The sequence below is a fragment of the Pongo pygmaeus genome, chromosome 1, assembly GCF_028885625.2.
Source record: "Pongo pygmaeus isolate AG05252 chromosome 1, NHGRI_mPonPyg2-v2.0_pri, whole genome shotgun sequence".
NCBI lineage: Eukaryota > Metazoa > Chordata > Mammalia > Primates > Hominidae > Pongo > Pongo pygmaeus.
In genome coordinates, this window is record NC_072373.2 from 11,613,625 (window position 1) to 11,639,709 (window position 26,085).

The following is a 26,085-nucleotide window of genomic DNA, read 5'->3' on the forward strand; positions in this document are numbered from 1 at the left end:
TCCATACATACCACTATTGTAGGTGGCATGGTTTCAGATCTTTAAGTCCATTCATTAGCTCACCTATGAGTTCAATGATTACTGCAATGTGTGTAATCTTGGCATTTTTTTTCCATAGACCTTTTATTGAATAGGCCTTTTATTGAACAATATACATATGATAACTAAAGAGAAACACTTTTTAATTATTTTGTTACCCTTGTGACCTGAAAGAGATTTTCAAGCATGGCTATCTTTTCTTGAAAGAATGATTTATTTGAGTCATATCAGTACTAATCTACTGAATTCATTTCAGAATAAATCAATGCTATATCCTAATAGAAAAAATACAAATATAATACCAGGAATGAGTTTTATTACCTTTATTCTTCCCAACTCAAACTGGAAAACATTGGGACTTGTAGCTTGTGCAAAAACCGCAGGAAATAATTTTGTACTCGGCTCCACCTGAAATACACAAATGAATTTAATAATGTTAGTAATGAACGAAGACAAGGGAGACAGTTTTTCTTGATAACAACAAAGGAATACTTTACAGAAGGAGCCCAGAGATTTTCCTTTCTTGCATATTGATTGATGTGCTCCTTCAAGAATTAGAGTATTTCATTACTATGTGAACACTGCTGGGGGAACACACTCTGTTTACTCTGAAGGGCTTATGGCATTGTCATTATTTAACAGAAGTAAAAATACATAATTAATCCAACTTTTTCCATTTTCTTTTAATTTCTAATTTACTGTTTTTTAATTGACACATTGTAGATATTTAATGGGGTATAATATGATGTTTTGATACATGCATACATTGTGTAATGATCAAATCAGGGTAATTAGCATATCTATCACTTTGAACATTTTTCATTTCTTTGTGGTGAGAACATACAAAATCCTCTCTTCTAGCTATTTTGAGATATACAATACCTGATGGTTGACTATAGTCACCCTACTGTCCAATAGGATACCAGCGCTTATTCTTCCTTTCTAATGTTAACTCTATATCCATTGGGTATCTGCTCCCTCTCCCCCACTTTCACCTACCCTTCCCAGTCTCTGATAACCACTATTCTATTCACCACTTCCATGAGATTAACTTTTTTCAATTCTATATATGAGTGGTCAATGCAGTATTTTTCTTTCTATGCCTGGCTTATTTCACTAAACACAATATCCTCCAGGCTCACCCATATTGGTGCAAATGACAGGTTCTCATTATTTTTTATGACCAAATAGTATTCCATTGTGTATATATACCACATTTTCTTCACTTACTCATCCATTGATGGGCACTTAGGCTGATTTCCTATCTTGGCTATTGTGAATAGTGCTGCGATAGTTATAGGAGTGCAGATATTCCTTCCACATACTGATTTCGTTTCCTTGGGATATATACCCAATACGAGGAATTCTGAATCATATGGTAGTTCTATTTTTAATTTGTTGAGGAACCTCCATACTGTTTTTCATAATGGCTATATTCATTTACATTCCCACCAACAGTGTATGAGTTTCCCTCTTCCTCAACATCCTTGCCAATGCTTATTATCTTTTGTCTTTTTGATAATAGCCATTTTAACTGGAATAAGGTAATATTGTGGTTTTGATCTGCACTTTGCTGATGATTAGTGATGTTGAGCATGTTTTCATATGCCTGTTGGCCATTTGTATGTCTTCTTTTGAGAAATGTTTATTAAGGTCTTTTGCCCCCTTTTAAATCAGATTGTTTTTACTATTGTTGTTTGTGTTCCTTATATATTCTGGATATTGATCTTTTATCAGATGTATAGTTTGCAAATATTTTGTCCCATTCTGTAGGTTGTCTTTTCACTCTGTTAATTGTTTCCTTGGCTGTGCAGAGGATTTTTAGTTTGATATAATCCCACTTGTCTATTTTTGCTTTTGTTGCCTGTGCTTTTGAGGTCTTGTCCAAAAAATCCTTACCCAGTCCAATGTCATGAAGTGTTTCCCCCACGTTTTCTTCCAGTAGTTTCATAGTTCAGGTCCTACATTAACTCTTTAATCCATTTTGAGTTGATTTTTGTATATGGTGAAAAATAGGGGTCCAGTTTCATTCTTCTGCATGTGGATATTCAATTTTCCCAGTACCATTTATTGAAGAAACTGTCCTTTCCCCAATGTGTGTTCTTAGCACCTTTGTTGAAAATTAGTTGGCTATGGATAGATGGTTTTTTTTCTGGGTTCTCTGTTCTGTTTTATTGGTCTATATGTCTGTTTTGGTTACTAGAGCTTTGTAGTATAGTTTCAAGTCAGGTAGTGTTTTGGTTACTATGGCTTTGCATATTTTAAACTCGGTAGTGTGATGTTTCCAGCTTTATTCTTTTTGCTCAAGATTGCTTTGGCTACTTGGGGTCTTTTGCGATTTCATAAGAAATTTAGAATTATTTTTTCTATTTCTATAATAGAATAATAATGTCATTGGTATTTTGATAGGGACTTCACTGAATCTGTAGATTACTTTTTGTACTATGGACATTTTAATAATATTAATTCTTCCAATCCACCCAATCCAACAGCATGAGATATCTTTCCATTTATTTCTGTCCTCTTAAATTTATTTCACCAATGTTTTATAGATTGCAGTGTAGAGATCTCATACCTCCTTTGTTAAATATATTCCTAGATAACTGATTTTTTTTTTTTTTTTTTTTTTGAGATGGAGTCTTGCTCTGTCACCCAGGCTGGAGCTCAGCTCACTGCAACCTCTGCCTCCTGGGTTCAAGTGATTCTCCTGCCTCAGCCTCCCCAGTAGGTGGGATTACAGGTGCCTGCCACCATGCCCGGCTAATTTTTTTGTATTTTTAGTACAGATGGGGTTTCGCCATTTTGGCCAGGCTGGTCTAGAACTCCTGACCTCAGATGATCCAACCGCCTCGGCCTCCCAAAGTGCTGGGATTACAGGCGTGAGTCACTGCGCCCAGCCAATAACTGATTTTTAAAGCTATTGTAACTGATTGGTATCTTGATTTTTTTTTCTCAGAGCATTCACTACTAGTGTAAAGAAATACTGATTTTTGTATGCTGATTTTGTATCCTGCAAATTTACTGCATGTATTAGTTTTAACAGTTTTTTTAGTAAACTTTTAAAGGTATTTTTATATATAAGATCATGTCATCTACAAACTGAGACAATGTGATGACTTCTTTTCCAATCTGGATGCCTTTTATTTCTTTTTCTTGCCAAATTCTCTGGCTAGCACTTCTAGTATTATGTTGAACAGAAGTGGTGAAAGTGGGCATCTTTGTCTTGTTCCAGACCTTAGAAAAAAAAGCTTTCAACTTTTCTCCCATTTAGTCCTGGGCTTTTCTTTGATGGAGACTTTTCATTATTGATACAATTTCCTCACTCACTATTAATCTGCTCAGATTTTCTATTTCTTCATAAGTCAGTCTTGGTAGGTTGTACACATCTAGGAATTTATCCATTTCTTCTAGGTTATCTAATTTGTTGGCATATGATTTTTCATAATATTTTCTCATTATTCTTTGTATTTCTGTGGTATAGGTTGTAATGTCTTCTTTCCAATGCTGATTTTATTTATTTGAGTCATCTCTTTCTTCCTTTGTCTAGCTAAAGGTTTATTGATTTTGTCTTTTCAAAAAACCAACTCTTCCTATCATTGATCTTTTGTATTGCTTAGTCTCTGTTTTGTTATTGTTCCCATTTTTATTATTTATTTACTTCTATTAATGTGGGGTTTAGTTTGTTCTTGTATTTGTGGTTTTTGAAGGTGCAATATTAGGTGGTTTATTTTTTACTTTTTAAATATAGGCATTTAATACTGTAAACTTCCCTCTTAGAACTGCTTCTGCTGTATCCCATAGCTTTTGGTATGTTGTGTTTCCATTTTTGTTTGTCTCAAGAAAATTTTTCATTTCTTTTTTAATGTCTTCATTTACCCACTGGCTATTCAGGGGCATGTTGTTTAATGTCTATGTATTCGTAAAGTTTCCTCAGTTCCTCTCAGTATTGATTTCTAGTTTTATACTAGTGTGATCAGAAAATATATACGATATCATCTTAAATTTTTAAAGATTTATTTTGTGGCCTAACATATGATCTGTCCTGGAGAATGCCCCATGAGCAGTTGAGAATAATGTGTATTCTTCAGCTATACATCTGTTGCACAGAATGTTCTGTAAATGTCTAGTATGTCCCTTTGGTCTAGAGTGCAGTTTAAATCTGCTGTTTCCTTGCTGAATTTCTGTCTGGATTATCTGCTGTTGCTGAAAGTGGGATGTTGAACTTCCCTACTATTGTTGCATTGAAGCCTATCTCTCCCTTTAGATAAAACATACTTCATATATTTGGATGCTCCAGTGTTGAATGCATATAAATTCACAATTGTTATATCTTCTTAATTGATCCTTTTCTATTAAATAATGACCTTCTTTGACACTTTTTTACATTTTTTTAATTAAGTCTATTTTATCTAAGCATGGCTACTTCTGCTCACTCTCAGTTTCCATTTGCATTGAAAATCTTTTTCCATCCCTTCACTTTCAGGCTATGTCTGTCCTTATAGGTGAAGTGAATCTCTAGTGGGCAGCATATAGTTGAGTCTTGCTTTTTATCCATGCAGCCACTCTCTATATTTTAATTGAGCAATTTAATCCATTTACATTCAAGGTTATTATTGATAGGTAAGGAATTATTCCTAACATTTTGTTCATTGTTTTCTAGATCCTTCATTTCTTTCTTTCTCTCTTGCTTACCTTTGTGGTTTGACACCTTTTCGTGGTGCTAAGCTTTGATAACTTTCCCTTTCTCATTAGTGTGACTGCTGCAATTTTTTCTTTGTGGTTACTATGAAACTAAGATAAACAATATTGTAGTTATAATAGACCATCTTAAGCTGATACATTTGGTTGCATAAAAATACTCTGGACTGGCCAGGCGTGGTGGCTCATGCCTGTAATCCCAGCACTTTGGGAGGCCGAAGTGGGCGGATCACAAGGTCAGGAGATCGAGACCATCCTGGCCAACATCGTGAAACCCCATCTCTATTAAAAATACAAAAATTACCTGGGTGTGGTGGTGCATGCCTATAATCCCAGCTACTCAGGAGGCTGAGGCATGAGAATTGCTTGAACCCAGAAGGCAGAGGTTGCAGTGAGCCAAGATCCTGCCATTGCACTCCAGCCTGACGACAGAGCAAGACTCTGTCTCAAAAAAAAAAAAAAAAATACTCCAGACTTTTACCCTCCCCTCACAATTTATATTTCTGATGCCTTAATTTACATCTCTCTATATTGTATGTTCCTTAACAACTACTTGTAGCTGTAGTTACTTTTGACAGTTTTGACTTTTAACCTTCATACTAGAGTACTAGAGGTTTGAAAGATTTGGTATAGCACCATTTCAGTACTGCAGTATTCTGAGTTTGATTTAAAATTTACTTCTACGAATGGGTTTTATACTTTTACATGTTTTCATGGTAGTAATTACCATCCTTTTGCTTCCAGCTTTAGCACTGCCTTAGGCATTTCTTCTAAGGCAGGTCCAGAGGTGGTGAATTCATTCTGCTTTTGCTTATCTGCGGAGTACTCTATTTTTCCTTCATTTCTGAAGGATAGCTTTGCTAGATATAGTATTCTTGGCTGACAGTTGTTCTTTCAGCACATTGAATATATCTCATTTCCCTAGCCTTCAAGGTTTCTGCTGAGAAACTTGCTGATAGTCAAATGGAAATCCAAGTATATATGACTTCGTGCTGTTCTCTCATTACTCTTAGAATTCTCTCTTTTTCTTTGATATTTGACAGTTTGATTATAATGCGTCTTGGAAAGGACCTTTCTGGGTTGATTCTCTTGAGATCCTTTGAGCTTCCTGGATCTGGATGTCCATATCTTTCCAAAGACGTGGAAAGTCATTAGTCATTATTTTGTTAAACGTTTTCTGTGCCTTTCTCCATTGCTCAGTGGCATCCCATAAGTTCTACAGGCTTTTTTCCTTCTTTCTTATTTTTATTTCTTTTTCTCCCTCTGGATGGGGTTATTTCAAAAGACATGTCTTCAAGTTCATAAAGTCTTTCTTGTGCTTGATCTAGTCTGTTGTTGAAACCCTCAGTTGTATATTTTATTTCACTATTGAATTCTTGAGTTACAAGATTTCTGTTTTGTTCTTTTCTACTATATGTATTTCTTCGTTAAATTTCTCATTCAGATCATGAATTGGTTTCCTGATCTTGTTGAAGTATCTGCATTTTATTGTATCTTGCTGAGTTCCCTTAAGATCATTATTTTGAATTTCTTTTCAGGCATTTTGTAAATTTATTTTGGGGAGGAGGATCTGTTACTAGAGAATTATTGTGTTCCTTTGGAGGAGTCATGTTTCCTTCCATTTGCATGTTTCTTGTGTTCTTTTGATATCTGTTCATCTGGTAAAATGGTAGCCTCTTCCAACTTTATGAAGTAGCTTTTGTAGGAAAATAGTTTTTCCTGTAGATGGGTTCTAGGGTACCGGTTGGGTAGGATACACTGGTTTTGGTTTTGGTTCTGGGTGGATGCAGTAGTGTAGTATCTGTGCGGATTCTTCAGCTCTAATTTATGTCAGCAGCATGTGCAAGTGCCTCAGTGGTCTGGCTACAGGCATTTGTGGTGGTGATTGTGCAGCTTTGTTGGGGTAAGACCACCAAGGTGGTTCTCAGGTCACAGGAGTGCAGTGGCTGGGACAGCTATGGGGAGGGCTTGCTGGGGGCAGGTCTGCTTGGCTGGTTTTCAGACCAGGGGCACATGTACATGTGTCTATTTTACTTTTTGATCTTACAAACTGTGTTTTCCTTTAATGGGGGAAAAAAGTCTTCCTCCCTAGAAGCCTGATATCATCACTGACCACGTACCTGATAGTATGTGCTCAGTTCCTTGCCATTGGCAATGAACGTGAGCAGCCCGCTGGCAGCATCCACCACACAGCCAATCTCCAGTCCATTATTGTTGCGTCCTTGCCCGGGGCTCATGCTCTCACCCGCACATACCATGTAGCAGTTGCTGCGTTTGATGCTGAATTTCAAAAGAACATTTTTATCTTTGTACAATCACAGATAAAAGAGAAAGCAGGTATATCTTGCAAACTAACTAAATTATGCTGCGCAAGCAACAAGCTCATGCTGTAATGGGAGAGGTGCACAATGGGCCCGATTCTGTGATACTGAGCAAAACTCCATTGACTGCAGTGGACGTTCTGAATCAGGTCTTATACATCTCTACATTTCACACCTAATGAAGACAGGTCAACAAGTTGGAACCAAGTAAGAACTGACCTGCACCTTCTCTCCAAAAACTCAAACCAAACTAGACCTTTTTCTGGGTTCAAAAAAGTTTAACTATTTAAAAATTATCCAAATTTGTAATTTTCATCTCATGGATTTTTTTTTTAGTTTTTTTTCTTTTTTTTTTAACCACTTGTTCTGAAATGAGAAGGATTTGTTTCCAAACACTATCAAAGTCCTTAGGCAAATTCTACGTAAGCCTTCAGTGATTTGATATATTTAAAATTTGGCTGAAATTTTGCCCCTTTCTGGACAATTCCCAGTGATCTGAGAGACAGACTTAACTAGAATATGCAAAAAAAAAAAAAAAAAAAAAAAAACCAGTGATGTTAACCACAAATGCCACCTGATTTTCACCTTCCCTAAAGCTTTTACTAGAGATGGTAACAAAGTTAAGTAATTTGAGCCTTATCAGCATTCTCTTTCTCTGCCACTATACAGTGAACATATTAACAAAACAAGCAAAAAAGGCTAAAGCCAGGCAAGCAGAAGGGAAAGAACAAAAAGGCTGGGATAAATCAGTTTCTGAGTAATCAAGTGTAGGCTGCATTTCTTCACACTATGTACATAAAATCCAGTGACCCTTCCCTATCTTCCATTTCCTCCAACAAAATCATCTTTCAGTTATCCCATCCCTATATTGACTTCTTTACTTATATTGTTGCCATCCCTGAAAATTAAGTGTGGCCTCCAAAGAAAACTCCTGGAGACATGTGGTTTTTTTGTCCCAAACTTATGTAAAGAGCTCTTCATTAGAGATTTTTGCTGGGCCCCGATTCAAATGCTAAGTCCATTATGCTTCATATCTTACAACCTGAGGGCAGGAAAGTGAGTTTCTCAAAAAATGACGGTGCAGGTATAGAAGAAAAGCAACGTTATAAAGGACTCTTTCTGAGACCTGTCACAGCAGATCAGAGAGGATACATGGGCACAAAAGGTAGAAGCCAATGGTCAGATCTTCTCTTGTCTTATTCTGCAAGGAAGACGGCCTTCTTCACTTTTTTGAAGGTTTGGTTTGAGTTTGGTTTGTTTTACAAATGAAAAAAAGATGGCACAGAAAGTGTAACTGACTTACCCAAAGCCACACAGCGAGTCAATGGCAAAGCTGAGGAAAGAACCCACTTCTCCTCAGTCCGAGTTCAAATGCGTCCACCTGGTCTAAACTACCAGCCCACATTGTCTTCACAGTTTTCTCCCCACCACATAGCCAGTTCCTGAATTCTATATCAAGTCATTGGTTAAAAGCCTCACATTCACCCATCTCTCATCCCTAAAACAAAGGCTAAGTATTGGTAACCCAAGCTGTTAGTCATGTTACCTGAAGGAATATATGATCGTTACCCCAAAAGGCTGCACTGCTCTTACTGTACAATGTTTGCACGTTTAATACATTTAGATTCCTTATTGGTTTGTATGAATAACAAAAACGACATTGACATTAATGGCTTGATTATATTGTTCCTATAAATAGAAATATCTTGGTCACAAAATACAAGGAAAAGGAGTAGCTAGGTTCACCAATATTTTTTTCACATGTCATTCTTGCAAAAAATTGAGGAAAACCAACCTTTCATGCACTTTTCCTTTTTCATCTCCTAGAGTAACTGTTACTGTGCGAACTCTGTCCAAGTCAAAGCCTGTGTCATACTGATGGAAATCTGATGTAATCCAGCCCACCCAGACATTAGCAGGTTCTTGTCCAGGAAAGATTCTCACTGAGTAATAGTACTGTGAAGATAGCAGAACCAAATATTGGCAAAGTAAAATTAAACAAAACAAAAATTGGATTTGCAATCCTAACTGTGTCTAAGTCTGTGAATGACTTAAGCATTCATTTCTTGGTTTAAAACCGTTTGGGTGAATGAAAACATCGTAGGCACAAAGGACTAACACTGCAGAAGACTAAGAAACGTCATTTACCAGAGATCCTGAATTAAATAAGAAATAACAGGAAAGAGAGAAAAGATGTGATCTGAGCAAACATGCTAAATGATTTAAGTCTTTTATGCTGGTGAGCATATGTGTGTGTGTGCTAGATGTGTGTAATATACACACATACATATATATGTGCACATATATACAGTATACATATGTAATAAAATCACGAATCCATTAAGCATAGGGAAGCTTCAAATTCTTCAAGCTTATACATGTATACAAATCTATGTCCACTTTTTTTTTTTTTTGAGATAGACTCTCACTCTGTCACCCAGGCTGGGGTGTAGTGGTGTGATCTCAGCTCACTGAAGCCTCTGCCTCCTGGGTTCAAGAGATTCTCCTGCCTCAGCCTCCCGAGTAGCTGGGACTACAGGTGTGCACAACCACACCCAGTTAATTTTTATATTTTTAGTAAAGACGGGGTTTCACCATGTTAGCCAGGCTCTTCTTGAACTCTTGACCTCAGGTGATCCACCTGCCTCGGCCTCCCAAAGTTCTGGGATTACAGGCGCGAGTCACTGCACCTGGCCAATGTTTGGGTTTTTGTACTTGTCACCCACCTTTTTGCATATTCTTGGCCTTTCCTTTCTCTGACATATAACATTTTGACACTTTAAGCTCACTTTTTTTTTTTTTTTTTGAGACGGAGTCTCACTCTGTCACCCAGGCTGGAGTGCAGTGACACCATGTCGGCTCACTGCAACCCGTCTCCTGGGTTCAAGCAATTCTCCTGCCTCAGTCTCCCTAGTAGCTGGGATTACAGGTGCCCACCACCACACTCCACTAATGTTTATATTTTTAATAGAGACAGGTTTTCACCATGTTGGCCAGGCTGGTCTCGAACTCCTGACCTCAGGTGATCCATCCATCTCAGCCTCCCAAAGTACTGGGTTTACAGGCTTAAGCCACTGCACCCGGCCTAAACTCATTTTGAAATAGTTTAGAATACGTGAACATCAAACTCAAATATGGGAGCACTCTACAATGAACACAACTAAATACTTTTTCAATGTAGCATTTCAGGAGAATTAGCTTTGAGAATTTAAAATGGAAGGGAGCAAAGCTTGACCTCTCACAAATTATGATGACTGATCTTCCTTCAGACAATTCAGTAAGAGGAAGAAAATCAAATGTCGTTGAAAAATTCAAGAGCAATTTAAAATTTTGACAAAAAACAGAATAGCAAAATTAAGATTATGCACGCCATTACAAATATTTTTTCTAAAATAGCTCTTGTATTGCATAATATCCATCATAATACATAAACTTTTTTCAAACTTTCGGTCCCCAAAATATATCCAAAAATAGAAACAGACATTTTAAAAATAATGTTACTGAGTATGATGAATCAGTATGTGTTACTGGAGATGTAAAGCACAATGAGTGACAAACAGAAATAAACAACGAAAGCTGCAACCTCATACCGTGGACGTTTGCATCAAGAAATCATAGTCATCCCGATCATCAGCAAGGACATCTTCAGTGAGTCTTGCAGAATGGCTTGTACTGTAATCTGGCTTTGTTCTTCTAAGCAAAAATCTGAAATATTTTAGAGGACTAACAATAAGCAACATTAAAATGTTCTGTCTACTTCAAATATGAGCATAATAAATTGAGTTGCCCTAAACCTGGGCGATTTTGCTCCCTGGGGGACATCTGGGAATATCTGGAGATACATGTCTTTGGTTCTCACAGTTTGGGGGATGGAGTGCTACTGGCATCTAGAGGGTGGAGGTCAGGATGCTGCTCAGCATCCTTCAATGTCCAAGGTGTGTCCTCAACAAAGAATTGTCTGGCCTAAAGTGTCAATAGTGCTGAGACTGAGAAACTCTGATTTAGTATAAGAAAGGATGTTAAAATAACTTGCCGCCTTTATCATAAAAAATACTATTTGGAGAAAATACTCTGCAAGTTTCAGGCAAGAATGTAAACACAGACATCTTAAAAAGTAACTCCTGAGATAGATAGCATCTACGCTAACAAATTAGATGACTAACAGGTTGCTTAGTTTTTCCCTATAGCATCCTTTGCACAAAGAGGAGGAGGAGAAGGAGGAGGAGAAGGAGGAGTAGGAGGAGGAGAAGGAGGAGGAGAAGGAGGAGGAGGAGAAGGAGGAGGAGGAGAAGGAGGAGGAGGAGAAGGGAGACGAGGAAGAGGGGGAGGAGGAAGAGGAGGAGGACGAAAAAATTTACACTAGGAGACCCTTTACTCTGGACTGTAACCCTCCTTACATAACTACAAATTTAAAATCACAGCGTATAAATTAGTAACCTTTGTTTCAGACGAGAGGGCTTTTCCTGAGCATAATCTTTGTGGTTATTAAACTCTGGTTTAGTAGCTTCTTTGTCTTTGTCAACACGATCGGGCACTAGATGGCCATGAGCTGTCTTCATCAGAACCTCAAAGTCAGAATCAGCATCATAATCTTCCAAATCATTCTTGGGCCCAAAAAGGCCAGCCCCAGGGAGCCCTCCAGCCACCGTCTTGGAGAAGACCTCCGCGCACTCGATCGGCATACTCAGGCGATAAAACATGATATCAGTGTTGCTGTTCTGAGAACCAAAAGACTTCTGAGTGACCTTTAAACATGGGGAACTGTCTACGGTGCCGTCTATTCTGGTCACCTAGCAAATGAAGAAGTGATAGTTCACATTCCAATCACCATTGTCAATTTCCTGATTCTAAAGATGACTAAGGCACATCACGTTTTCAGAATCCCAAATGCGGTCCACACATGGCATCATTTTGTAAGAGATGATTAAACAGATTACTGTGCTATGGATATAGTCATAGAGTTCTGCCTCTGTTTCTAAAGATGGTTTTGGAAATTTATTTTATAATTCTATATATTCAGATTCAGCCTGACATTGCCCATACATAAAAAGGAAAGTATTTTTCATCATTCTAACAAGCTACTTGCAACGTATCTAATATGAGAATGGATGTGGTTCCCTTTGCCTTGCTCTTTCTTCTAGCTAAAGGGCTTGATGCGTACAAACCCCAGACACAGTCTGAGCTATAGACTTCTTCACACATAGCTCAAGGAAAAAAAAAGAATTGAAAGCAAAAATTTAAAAGTTTCCCATCCACTGACAGCTGGTATAAAGTACCATCTTTTCTTAGATTCCACTACTATATAACACAACAAGGTCATCATTTTAAGTAAGTCACAATAATTGTCTAAGCAGAAGTTCCCGTGTATAAAGATATTCTTCTCCTGCTTTTTAGAAATGGCCTGATTTTTAAAGAAAAAGCAAACCTCTATATGTTCATGGTTTGATGGAACTTGGAGAAACTGAGGAAGCCTCTTGCTCAGCCACATGGTAATATCCCTGTTTGTATTAACGGCAAATGGTTCATAGCCCTCTTGTAAGCCACAGATGGTGAAATATTTCAAGGTGCTGACATCCTTTCCAAAGTTCATCCTACCCACTTGAGCCACTCCAAGGCTACACACAGGTATGAACCCTGGGAAGAAAAAGAAAATAAAAAGTTTTAGTACCATTAGTATATGATCCTGTTAGTATAGAAGTATCAAACACATTGTTCCAGGACTGAACTTTGTGAGAACTGTCACCCTAGGGTGAAAAAAGTAGCGTAATAAAGGGAACAATGACATTAAATATTACCCATAAGGGTGAGAAAACCAGGATTTGATCTTGACATTATAATTTACTAGCTGTGGGCCCTAGATAAATCCCTTCTGTCATCTCAGACTTAACTCTGTAAGATGAAGTAAATGCTTTGCAGCCCCTGGTCCTCCAGGGATTCTAGAGATCCCCGCCCTGCAGTCTCCTTGCTCAGGAGTGCATGTACTGTCTCATACAGGGAAAGTGAGAAGGAACTAAGTGCCAAGGGATGTGGTTCATTTGCCTTGCTCCTCCTTCTGGCTAAAGAGCTTGATACGTACTAACACCAGACACAATCTGAGCTATAGATTTCCTCACACATAGCTCAAGAAAAAAAAGAATTGGAGGCAAAAATGTAAAAGTTTTCTGTCTACTGATAGTTGCTTTTGATCTTTGAAGAAAATTTTGGCTTCTTTTTTCTGGAATAAACTGTATCTAAGCATGGGGGAAAAATACATGTTTAATGTATGAAGCATGTATTTATGCATGAACGAGGTATATTTATAATGCACAAATTATATATATATAATCTTATATTTCTATGCAATAGCAATGAACAATAGAGCAAAAACCAATAAAATATTTCATAAGCTCTTCCCATGTGTGTCAGAGTTAGCAATTCTTTCCTCTTTTGAACAAAAAGGGGAACTATACTAACTTTGTTAATTGTTTTTTTGAGCTCTTTGGAATTGATTGGCAAGACAATGAGATGGTATTTTTTGGAAAGGAGATGAGATATTTTTTTTCATAAGGGGATGAGATGACATTCTTCAGGGATGGGTGTTTATGTACTTTTTTTTTTTTTTTTGAGACGGAGTCTCGTTCTGTCACCCAGGCTGGAGTACAATGCTGTGATCTTGGCTCACTGCAACCTCTGCCTCCCAAGTTCAAGTGATTCTCCAGCCACAGACTCCTGAGTAGCTGAGACTACAGGTGCACGCCACTGTGTCCAGCTAATTTTTGTATTTTTAGTAGAGATGGGGTTTCACCACGTTGGCCAGGCTGGTCTCAAACTCCTGACCTCAGGTGATCTGCCTGCCTTGGCCTCCCGAAGTGCTGGGATTACAGGTGTGGGCCACTGTGCCCGGCCTTCATTTCTTTCTATAATGTTTTACATGAATGTTCGAGTAGGCAGCACACTAAAAACGTCAGTATTGGAGTGCAGACTACAAATTAGATCCTAGAAGCAATGGATTCTAAGAATAAGTCAACAATTTTGACAAGAATTGTAGTTAGCTCTGTCATTATGATTTACACACTTTTCTCTTACTGAAATTAGTGGCACTTAAAGCAATATATAACCCCCAAAATAGCATAAGATGATAAAAATTACATCCAATAATTCATAATGATTTCACCCAGTTTGTATGCATCAACATATAGTCAAATGAATAGCTGTATAACAGTGCCACCAACCAGGAAAAAAGAACATATCCAGCTGTGTTCAAGGAAGGGTAAATGATGAGTTTCTAGTTAAAACTAAAAAAAATTGCAGCTGTATCTGCAGCTGTGACAGCTCTTAAAGCTATAGTCAAGAAAAGTTGTTCTAAACGAGTGTCCCCAAAGAAATCAAATAAAAACCATGATGTAAATACAATAGATCTCAGACAGCTTGAACTGCATTAGCAGAAATTAGTAAATCTAGCACCCGTTTAACATAAACTAGGAGATACCTAGATAGAAACATCTCCTCAAATGGTAAACATCTATTTCTTTCTGATCACTTTATTTGTAGAAGGAGTTCCTAGCCTACATGGAAAGTTATTGGATAGCTGTAAATATCTGTATAGTTGACCTTTGGGTATTTGTTTCACTAATACCTAAACTTTTCTGCATATTTGAAATATTTTCATTTAAAATATTCAGTGACTAGTAATATGCACAAATATTTATGTCCTAAACTGTTTCCCATAGCTACGTTTACAATTCTAGAATACTGTTTTGATAATAAATATACTTTTTTTCGTGAGATGAACATTATTCAGCCTTTGAAATTTTGGTTTTCAAAGGCCCACTAATGCATAGGAAAATACTCCAAGTAATTATTATTTAAGGAAATAAAGATAACATATGGTTTTTTTTAGATGGGAAAACACCAGTAGGGTTTTTATTTAAAAGCTTCAGAATAGTGGAATTTTTGGTAATTTTGTTCTCTATGGCTCCCAATTTAACAAATTTTCTTCAATGTATATATGTTTTATTATGAAAACAAGTTTTCATTTTTAAAATTTTATTTAATAAAATGGGACAAACCCATATCTTTCCCATAAAGAAATTTGTAAGAGTGATGTGGACATAAAATGGCCCAAACAACATATTGTTTGAGTCCTAACACTCAATGTTGGTAGGTGGTGAATTCAGTACAAGATTTATGTAGAGCAATTTGGTAATATGTGTTAAGATGTTTTCAACCATTCATTTACTTATTCGATAATTACTCACTAAGCAACTACCATGTGTCAGAAAGTAGGAGTAAAAGATGACTAACACAGATCCAGGGCAAAACGTGCTCATGGTCTAATGACATAGAAAGAAAAGTAAAGAAATTATACTGGCTGGGCGTGGTGACACCTGTAATCCCAGCACTTTGGGAGGCTGAGGCAGGTGGATCACTCGAGGCCAGAAGTTCGAGACCAGCCTGGCCAATATGGTGAAACCCTTCTTTACTAAAAATATAAAAATTAGCTGGGAATAGTGGTGGGTGCCTGTAGTCCCAGTTACTTGGGAGGCTGAGGCAGAAGAATTGCTTGAACCTGGGAGGTGGACGTTGCAGTGAGCCTAGATTGCGCCACCACACACCAGCCTGGGCGACAGAGCAAGACTCCGTCTCAAAAAAAAAAGAAAAAAAAAAGTTGTTATACTGAAATAGCGTACCATCCATCTAAGCAGTCAGGGTTCTAGGAGCAAAGGAAGCATGGAGAGATGGGAGTCAGGAAGGTTTTGTAGCAGAGTTAACATCTAAGAAGGTGGCAGACAGATATTACTATGAAGTGTTTAAAAACACAGAGTTCTAAGTCCAATAAACCAGGATTCATGTCTTAGCCCCACCACTTGTTAGCTATTTGACCTTTGGCAAGTTACTTAAATTCTCTAAGCTTTAATCCTATCTTATGTGACACCTGCCCCTCAGGGTTATAGTTTTAAAGTTGGATCTTACATGTATACTGCTTAGCATGGATGCTCAGTGAACTAAATTTTAAATGGAAAAAAAAGGTAAAAAGAGAAATTAATCTATTCCTGAGAATGATTAACTATGATACATACATAGGATTAAATATGTGCAGCCATTAAAAGTCGTCTTTAAGGCTCAACAAAATAAACTGTAGAGAGAGATAAAATTAATATGGCAAAATAAAAATAATTGACGATCCCAGGTAAAGAATATACAGGTGTTACCAAAGCATTTTTTTGCAGTTTTCTGCAAGGCAGATATTTCTCAAAATAAAAAGTTGATTTTAAAAAAACCAAAAAAGTATGTTTAAAATGTTTCTATGCCTTTGGACAAAATTTGTAATATTAAGTTAAAAAGGGGGTGATGGAAAATTATTTTTACAATATCATCTCAGTTCTTTAAGTAGGAGAGATGCATTAAAGGTCAATTTTTTCTCTGTGTAGTGGGAATGTTTGCAATTTTTAATCACTTTCATTATATTCCTGTGTATTGTCCAAAAATTCAAAAGCAATATATTACTTTTAAAATAAATAATTAAATACATGCCATTTTTTCATTAGTTTATAGCAATTATACCAGTAGATGGTATTTCTATTTATTGCTTTACTGTTTTGGTCCCCTTTAAAGGAATGTATTTATGCAAGTACATCCACAAGTAGAAACTAGCATATTTTTTTTTTCTCATTTTAAGTGAAGCAGAACTTAACAGGAAAAATCAAATCATATTCTTACTTCTGAAATTATGGTTTTAATAATCTATTATAACAAAACAACCAATATTTCTAGAAACTACATTTACTTTTAAAAATTAGCCTATACACACCAGAAACAACTACGTGGCAATGGGATCAAAGAAGACAGAGTGGAGAAAAACTACAGGCACTGTTCAGCTGCCACACAGAGAAAGGGCCAGGCCTCTGTCACCTCCCTTTTTTCAGTACATGGCAAAGTATCCTGCATAATGAAGAGGCCACCAATAAATGAAATTCCCAGCACACATAGCTCCATATTAGTAGTTAATGTTTCCTGATGTTTCATCTTGGTGAACCCTTACAACCATTCAATGAGATAGGAATCATTATTACCATCTTCCACATGAGGAAACCAAAATCTTAGTTTAAATCACTTGCCCTCACAGCTACTAAGTGACCAGAAAATAAATCCAAGTCTGGTGGATCCCAAGGCCCATGCTTTAACCTAGGGCTCAGCAAACTCTATAAATGATTACAGAGAAGACATTTTAGGTTTTATGGATCATATGGCCTCTGTTGCAACGACTCAACTCTGAGCTACAGTGCAAAAGCAGCCATAGACAGTATGTAAACAAACAAGCGTGGTGGTGTTCCAATAAAAGTTTACTTAAAAAAGCAGGGCCAAGGCAGTGGTTCATGCCTGTATCTGTATCTGAGAGGCTGAGGCAGGAGGCTCTCTTGAGCCCAGGAATTTGAGACCAGCCTGGGCAACATGGCGAGACCCTGATTCTACAAAAAAAAAAAAAAAAAAATTAGGTTGACTCTGGGCACACTGCTTAGGAGTTAGCTTTGTTCTTCAAAGAGCTATTTTAAAAAATTAAAAATTAGCTGGGCATGGTGGCATGTGCCTGTGGTCCCAACTACTTGGGAAGCTGAGATGAGAGGATCACCTGAGCCCAGGAGTTGAAGACTGCAATGAACTATGATCACTCCACACTACTCCAGACTAGGTGACAGAGCGAGGCGAGACCCTGTCTTAAAAAAAAAAAAAAAAGGTGGTGAGCTGGATTTGGGCCTTAGTTTGCCAACCCCTTTTCTAAGTTACTGTTCTACATTGTCTTCATAGAGTATCAGGTGTCTCCATTCAGCAAATATTTAATGAACACCTACCATGTGCCAGGAACTGTTCTACACACTGGGAATATAGCTGTGAACAAAATCAAAAATAACCCCTGACTTTCTGGAGCACAACTTTGAATACAAAAGACAGATAACAGGTAAATAAAAAACTAGTTACCATTGTATACCACTGTATACATCATACAGTGTCAGAAAATGATAAATGCTATTAAGATGGAATGTTTGGCATAAATTGAACAAAACAGGTTGATAAATCACATCACTCTTAATCATCACTCCACAGCTAAACATAACTGGGGTTCAATTCTTTATTAGCATGAAGTAGGCAGAACACACACAAGTATTTCAACACAATAAAACAGATTTCCACAAAATCATGTCTCTCTCCCAGCACATGTAAAATATGGGTCCCACCTTCCTGTCCTTTGTGTTCTTGATCTTCTATCCAGTTACCTTAATTGACACCCTGCAAATAACAGAGCCTGATGATATATAAGGGAAATTTTCATTCTGGCAGTGGATCTTAAATTAGTGCATATGAGCCCAATCAGTTACTTGGGCCTGAGCCAGACCCACCCTAACTATTTGCAAATCTGTTAAAACAGTAGCTACAACTTATGGCTAAGCTGCTTCCTCCAACAAAAGACAGATGGCTTCAGCAAATTTTAACTTTCTGTGCTGATGAGCCTCCCTGCTCCAGAGCAGAGGGGAGGGTGATGAGCATGCAAATCCAGCCAAGGAGCTGGCAGTCCCAAAGATGTAGGGGCAAAATACAGGCTTGAAATCTCTGTTTGGGGCTACAGTAAAAGGAAGATAAAGCAGGTCACAAGCATACCAGCTTTTCCTAAGAATAGATTATTTCGAATTTTAACATTTCTGAAATACAGTTAGGAATCCATGTATTAAATATATAACCCAAACCAGATGGCCAAAAAGCAGATAAAAATGACCAATATTATACGAAGATGTAAATTCACATTTTTTGATCAGAAGTAAAGCTAGCTGCTTGTGGCCTACTATGTGCCATAGAATACACAAGCACTTTTGCCTATATTATTTAATATTAATTCCATTTTTTCAGATGAGGAAACAACTAACATGTTAAATCATTTGTCTAAGTTGCTACAGGTAGTTAAACGGATGCTAGAATTTGAATCAAGAATGGTGAGAAGGACAATTTACAAAATGGGAGAAAGTATTTGCAAACTATGTTTCTGACAAAGGTCCTAATATCCAGAATCTATAAGGAACTTAAATAACCCAACAAGTAAAAAACAAATCACCCCCATTTAAAAAATGGGCAAAAAAACATGAACAGATACTTTTCAAAAGAATACATACAAGCAGCCAACAAACATGAAAAAGTGTTCCCATCGTTAATCATCAGAGAAATGCAAATCAAAACCACAAAGAGCTACCATCTCACACAGTCAGAATGGCTATTATTAAAAAGTCAAAAAAGAACAGATGCTGACGAGGCTGTGGAGAAAAGAGAATGCTTATACACTGTTGGTGGGAATGTAAATAAGTTGAACCACTGTGGAAAGCAGTTTGGAGATCTCTCAAAGAACTTAAAACAGAGCTACCATTCAACCCAGCAATCCCATTACTGGGTATATATATATACCCAAAAGAAAATAGATCATCCTACCAAAAACAGAAACACGCACTCGTATGTTTCATCCCAGCACAATTCAGAATAGCAAAAACATGGAATCAACCTCAGTGCCCATCAACAGTGAACTGGATAAAGAAATGTGGTACATATACATCATGAAATACTATGCAGCTATAAAAAATGAAATCATGTCCTCTGCAGCTACATGGATGCAGCCAGAGGCCATATTGTAGCACCCAGGAACAGAAAGCCAAACACTGTGTATTCTCACTTACAAGTGAGAGCTAAACACTGGGTACTCATGGACATAAAGATGGATGGCAAAAATAGAAACTGGGGACTACTGTGGTGGGAGGACAAGGGCTGCAAAATTATTGGGTGCTATATTCAGTATTTGGGTGAAAGGATCAACTGTACTACAAATCTCAGCATAACGCTATATACCCAGGCAACAGACCTGAACATATATCTTCTGAATCTAAAATAAAAGTTTTTTGTTTTTTTTTTTAAGAATGCTAGCCAGGCACAGTGGCTCACTCCTGCAATCCCAACATTTTGGGAGGCCGAGGTGGGCAGATCATCTGAGGTTGGGAGTTTGAGACCAGCCTGGCCAGTGTGGTGAAACTCCGTCTCTACTAAAAATACAAAAAAAAAAAATTAGCTGGGTGTGGTGGCGGGTGCCTGTAATCCCAGCTACTCAGGAAGCTGAAGCAGGAGAATCGCTTGAACCCAGGAGGTGAAGGTTGCAGTGAGCTGAGATCATGCCACTGCACTCCAGCCTGGGCAACAAGAGCAAGACTCTGTCTCAAAAAATAAAATAAAAATAAAAATAAAATAAAATAAAATAAAAATAAAAAATAAAGAACTCTGAGAGGGAAGGTAAAACGCAAACAAACAGAAAAACACTTGCCTTCTATTTCTGGAATCTTAGAACTGAACTAGACAAGAAGAGATCATCTCTAATTTGTGCTTTTATTTTAAGGAAATGAAAACAGGCTATTTGCCCAAGGCCACACAAGAATCATTTCAGAATTGGGTCGTACTTGGATTCCTCTGCTACAGAAGTCAGCCTCACAGTCCTGATTTCTTCCTTCCTCTGACAAGTGTTAATTTTTAATTAAGGAGATTCCCAATAATAAGTTACTCTCCCAGGTCTGTATCATGACAGCAGGTTGCACAGAGGATGCTGGTGACAGGAACTTCAGCTGTTATGGTAAAGCCAGGCAGGTGGGTTTGGGGATGGTACAGACCTACTAACCTTAATTCACACCATGTTGAAAGCCAGTCTTCTGGATAAGCCACCCATTTCCATCAAATAATCTAACTGCTGCAATATTTCAACTGAGGGTACAAAGCATACTGTAGGAACAAACTGGCAGTTCTATATCCTGGCTTCTTTTTTTTTTTCTAAAACAGCAGCATGATAAAATCAATAATGGAAAGTTTTCCCTGCCTCTCTTTTTCATTTTCTTTTCTGTCTACAGCTATACAGTTATTTTAATTACAAAAATATTCTGGTTTTCTTCCAAGGAAAGGAATTCCACGAGTTCTGAGAGGACCAGGAATTCAATTTTACTCACACTCCTTTCAGGTGGCAAATACAGATTCAAAAGCATTGTTTCTGGATTTGATTATAACCATCACGGGCCTCTGAGATGATCTTTGCTTGCAGAAGAGCTGAGAAGCTTGAAATGGACAACACAAGATATATATCCACAGCAGACATTGTAGAAAGCAGGTAATCTCCAAGCATAAATAACTGTTCTTAAGATTTTAAGTGACTCTCTCATTTATTTTTAATTAAGGATATGGTTAGCTCTTCAAACTACTGATAATATAAGGCTCTTCCCATAAGAATAAATTGAGAATAGTACTAGCTTAGTAGGGGATGCAAGAGTAGAAGGGGTGGTATATTGGTCAGCTCAGACTGCCATAAGAATTGATCACAGACTGAGTGACTTAAACCACAGAAATGTGTGATCTCACAGTCTGGAGGCTGGAAGGCCAAGATCAAGGTGTCAGCAGGCTTGGTTTCTCCTGAGGTCCCTCTCCATGACATGTAGATGGCAGCCTTCTGGCTGTATCTTCACATGGCCTTTTCTCTGAGCACAGTCAACCCTCGTATCTCTTCCTCTTCTTATGAGGACATCAGTCATACTGGGTTAAGGCCTCACACTATTACCTCATTTAACCTGAATTACCTCTTTAAAGGCCCCATCTCAAAATACAGCCACATTGAGGGTTAGAGCTATGCAACTCAGTCCATAACAGGTGGAATGGAGACACGGTTTGTATTCAGAATGCTGTATCTGCCAGCAGACATGTGTCCTCCAAAGCCATGTTGGTGGAGCCCCAGGGAACCTGGAAATAACCCCTCGTTAGAAGAATCTGAATTCTACTTTGTGTGGAAATTCATTTCATTACCCCTTAAGGCATTTCTTCATTTTTCTTTTAAAGCATTGTTGGGGCCTGGCGCAGTGGCTCATGCCTGTAATCCTAACACTTTCGGAGGACAAGATGGGCAGATCATCTGAGGTCAGGAGTTCGAGACCAGCCTGGCCAACATGGTAAAACCCCATCTCTACTAAAAATACAAAAAATTAGCCAGGTGTTGTGGTGTGTGCCTGTAATCCCAGCTACTCAGGAGGTTGAAGCAGGAGAATCCCTTGAACCTGGGAGGTGGAGGTTCCAGTGAGCTGCGATCACGCCGTTGCACTCAAGCCTGGGCAACGAGAGCGAAACTCCGTCTCAAAAAAAAAAAAAAAAAAGAAGAATTGTTGTGATTTCACATGGCTCTGGAGGAGCCAAGCAGAAGCAGAGTGAGACGTGTGCAGTCTTCCTCTCAGTCGTAAGAATTAGCCCATAGCGCCTAAGTTCTTTCAGCAGACGAGCACATGCTTCACATCAGAGAAGCATGTGCATGGTTTTCCCTACGCCGTCAATATGCTGGGTAAATTAGATATCATCTGCGTTTCTTCACTGACATTCCTTTGTCTTTATTGTTTTTTTCAAACTTTATTGTTGCTGGTTTTGTTTTGCTTTTCTTACACTGAAGTTTGAATTATGTACATATTGGGTACGGTATATTCTGTAAGGGAATCTGGAGTTTATACTATGTGATAGTTAAGAACAAGCTTTGGTAGAATAGGTTAACAACCAAACTGAAGAACAAGTGAAGAAGGGAATACATTTAGGTGAGAATATGACATGTTAATTAGTTACTGAGTTCATTTTAGGGAGATTTAGTACATTTTAATACAAATTAGGTTTAATATAGGAGCTCAAGAATGCACTTTTTTCCTATTAAATTAATAATAGTTTTTTGACCCATGGAAATTTGCCCTATGAGTGTGCTTTAAGAAGTAAATTTTCCCCCAGTGCAGCGGCTTACGCCTGTAATCCCAGCACTTTGGGAGGCCGAGGCAGGTGGATCACCTGAGGTCAGGAGTTCGAGACCAGCCTGATCAAATGGTGAAACCCTGTCTGTACTAAAAATACAAAATTAGCCAGGCATGGTGGTGCATGCCTGTAATCCCAGCTACTCGGGAGGCTGAGGCAGGAGAATCGCTTGAACTCAGGAGGCGGGGGTTGCAGTGACCCAAGATCACACCACTGCACTCCAGCCTGGGCAACAAGAGTGAAACCCTGTCTCAAAAAAAAAAAAAAAAAAAAAGAAGAAGAAGAAAATTATCCTCACATGGCAAGGAAGAGAGCACAAGGCAAAGAAAAAGTACAAATTATTATTAGCTGGTATTTGGGACTCAAGTTCTGATTTTTTAAATTGGTGAGCTGGGCTAGATCATAAATGAACCAGAAGATTTGCTTCTGTTTCTCCAGAGACTTAGAATAAAAGGCACTGGTTGGCCTTCTTAGTTGTTGTTGTTGTTGTTGTTGTTGTTGTTGTTTTACCTCTAGGCTGATATCTGATTCTCAGCCCTTAAGATGTTACTATTCTAATCTCTCAGCCCTTAAGATGTTACTATTCTCAGCCCTTAAGATGTTACTATTCTAAACCCAACCCAAGAGCTCATCAAGGAAGAGCCCATTTCTCCATGTGGCCAGAAGCATCTGAAGCCATTCACTGTAGGACTCTTCCATTCCCAGAGGTCACAGACTTACCCTAAAGCCGCGGGCAGGAAGAGACGCTGAGGGAGAGTACATGCCCCCACTCCCACCACCTTATCAAAACTGCAGAATGGGTGAGAGACTTTAACAAGTCTCCAAAATTACCTCTACAAGAGGCATTGCAAAATAAGTCTCCAAAAATATAATACCTCCAAAAGGGGCATTGCATCAATTCTGGTTCAGAAATCTTTTGAAAGAAATTCTCTTGTGTAGGCTTATGTTAGAAGATGGAAGGGAGACTTCCCTTTGGAAATAGGCTTCCAGAGAAGGCGGAAATGGGAGGCACCAAAGGACTATGTAGGATATGAGGCAATCAAACACTAGGGAGTTGGAGAAGATAAAGAAATACAGAGAAGCCATTCATTCAAAGCCGTTCATTTTGCTTGAGGAGTTCCCCTACACACACAAGGCACCCTGCTTGTAAAAGAGAGTATACTACCATGACCTGTACCTGAGCCATTTTTTTTTTCTGTGCTAAAATGAAAAAATTGTCTCATTTCATTCACTTGTGCTTGAGATCACACCCCCCTTCACCTTATCAGGAACTTGAGTAATTATCTCCTCTCATACTCATACCTTTATCATCAATTTCTCCTCTTCTTACTAGATCAGTCCCAAAAGCTCTACAGACACGATCCTGTTTCTTCTTTAGGAATTTCAGAACAGGTGTGGTGGCTCACGCCTGTAATCCCAGCACTTTGGGAGGCCACAGCAGGCAGATCACCTTAGGTCAGGAGCTCAAGACCAGCCACCAGCCTGGCTAACATGGTGAAACCCCGTATCTACTAAAAATACAAAAATTAGCCAGGCATGGTGGCATGTGCCTGGAATCCAAGTTAGTTGGGAGGTTGAGGGAGGAGAATCGCTTGAATCCAAGAGGTAGAGGTTGCAGTGAGCTGAGATCGTGCCACTGCACTCCAGCCTGGGTGACAGAGTAAGACTCTGTCTCAAAAGAAGAATTTCAAAATACACAGAAGTGGACTGTGGATTACTGATAACCTTTTGTTTGTGACACACTGTCATCATCACCTGTTTTTATTTATTCAGTTGGTTCTTTTAAAAATACTGTAAGTATCTACAACCTATTGCTCAACAGGGCTGAGTTCCTTCTGGAGGCTCTGCAGTGAGCCCACTTCCTGACTTTCCTGTCATTTCTAGAGGTCTCTGGCTTTCCCTGACTCCCAGATCGATCTCTCTCTTTCTGTCTCTCTCTCTCTCTCTCAAACACACACACAGACACACACACACACACACACACACACACAGAGACACACACACTCCTACTTCCTTCTTATAAGGATCCTTGTGATGACATTGGCTTCCCAGATAATCCAGGTTAATCTCCTCATTTCAAGATCACTATCTTAATCACATCAACAAAATCTCTTTTGCTATGTAAGGTAACATATTCACAGATTTCCAAGAGTAGGCCATCAATCAACATCTTTGGAGGACATTATTTGGCCTACCATAGTTTTATCTTTTGGGACTTCTTTCCCTTAAATATCCATGTTGTCATTTGTTACTGTAGTTTCCAGTTTATTCATCCATCCTGTGTGCTTTCAGTTGTATCCTGGCTTTGGCAATTGTGAATAGTGCTCCTACAACCATTCATGTACATATCTCCTGCTGTTGAGACACATTAGTGTAGCTAAAAAACTGGAGTAGAATTTCTGGGTCATGGGTATGTGAATATTCCATTTTCAGAGATCCTGTCACACTGTTTTCCAAAGTGGAGAGACCAATTTGCGCTCCTAAGAGCAATGTAAAAGAAGTCCTATGGGTGCACTGCTCTCCAATACTGAGTATTGTCAGGTCTTTACAAATGTTGGCCAACAGAATGGATGTAAAATAGCATTTAATTATGAATTTGCATTTCCCTGATCAATGAACATCTCTTCAAACGTTTATTGTCCCTCTGAGTTGCTGCTTCTATGAAATACTTGTTCATACCTTTTCATCATTTTGCTTGATTTCAGAAATTATATTTTCTTAGCACTGACTTTTTTTTAGTTGTACACATTGTGAATAGCTTCTCCCCATTAATACCTGACTGCTTTTCTGCTTCCTTTAAGGCTTTTTATAAATGAATGTTCTTAAATTTGTCTATATACCCCACCAGTGGTTTCAAAGTTTTGCTGTTGACATTTAAGACCATTTGGAGTTCATTATCATATATGGTGTGAGGAAGTGACCATCTCATATTTTCCATACAGATCCCCATTTGTCACAGGCCTCTTTTCTCCAACATACTGACACAGTACCCCATCACATTCTATGGCATCTGTATATCGGTTCTATGTTTCTGGCATCTCTACTTTATGCCATTTGTCAATTTGTCTATCCCTACAACAATACCACTCTATTTTAATGACTATAGCTTCACAATAAATCCTGCTACCTGGTAGGAGGACATGCATCCCCTCACTGCTTTTAGACAGAAGATATTTTAGCCCTTTACACTTCCGTATACATTTTAGAATCA

General features: G+C 38.2%; 1 protein-coding gene across 5 annotated transcripts in view; it reads right to left on the reverse strand.

The window, feature by feature from the left end:
- Positions 1-26,085, reverse strand: part of RYR2 (ryanodine receptor 2) — a 789,753-nt gene that overhangs the window by 228,972 nt on the left and 534,696 nt on the right. For all 5 annotated transcript variants that reach the window (XM_054448216.2, XM_054448137.2, XM_054448051.2 and 2 more), the window contains exons 30-35: positions 12,484-12,692; positions 11,496-11,848; positions 10,649-10,763; positions 8,854-9,014; positions 6,858-7,017; positions 361-447 (exon numbers count right to left, since the gene is read on the reverse strand). In XM_054448216.2, the coding sequence (XP_054304191.1) occupies positions 361-447; positions 6,858-7,017; positions 8,854-9,014; positions 10,649-10,763; positions 11,496-11,848; positions 12,484-12,692 (1,085 nt within the window). The remainder of the gene's footprint in view (positions 1-360; positions 448-6,857; positions 7,018-8,853; positions 9,015-10,648; positions 10,764-11,495; positions 11,849-12,483; positions 12,693-26,085) is intronic.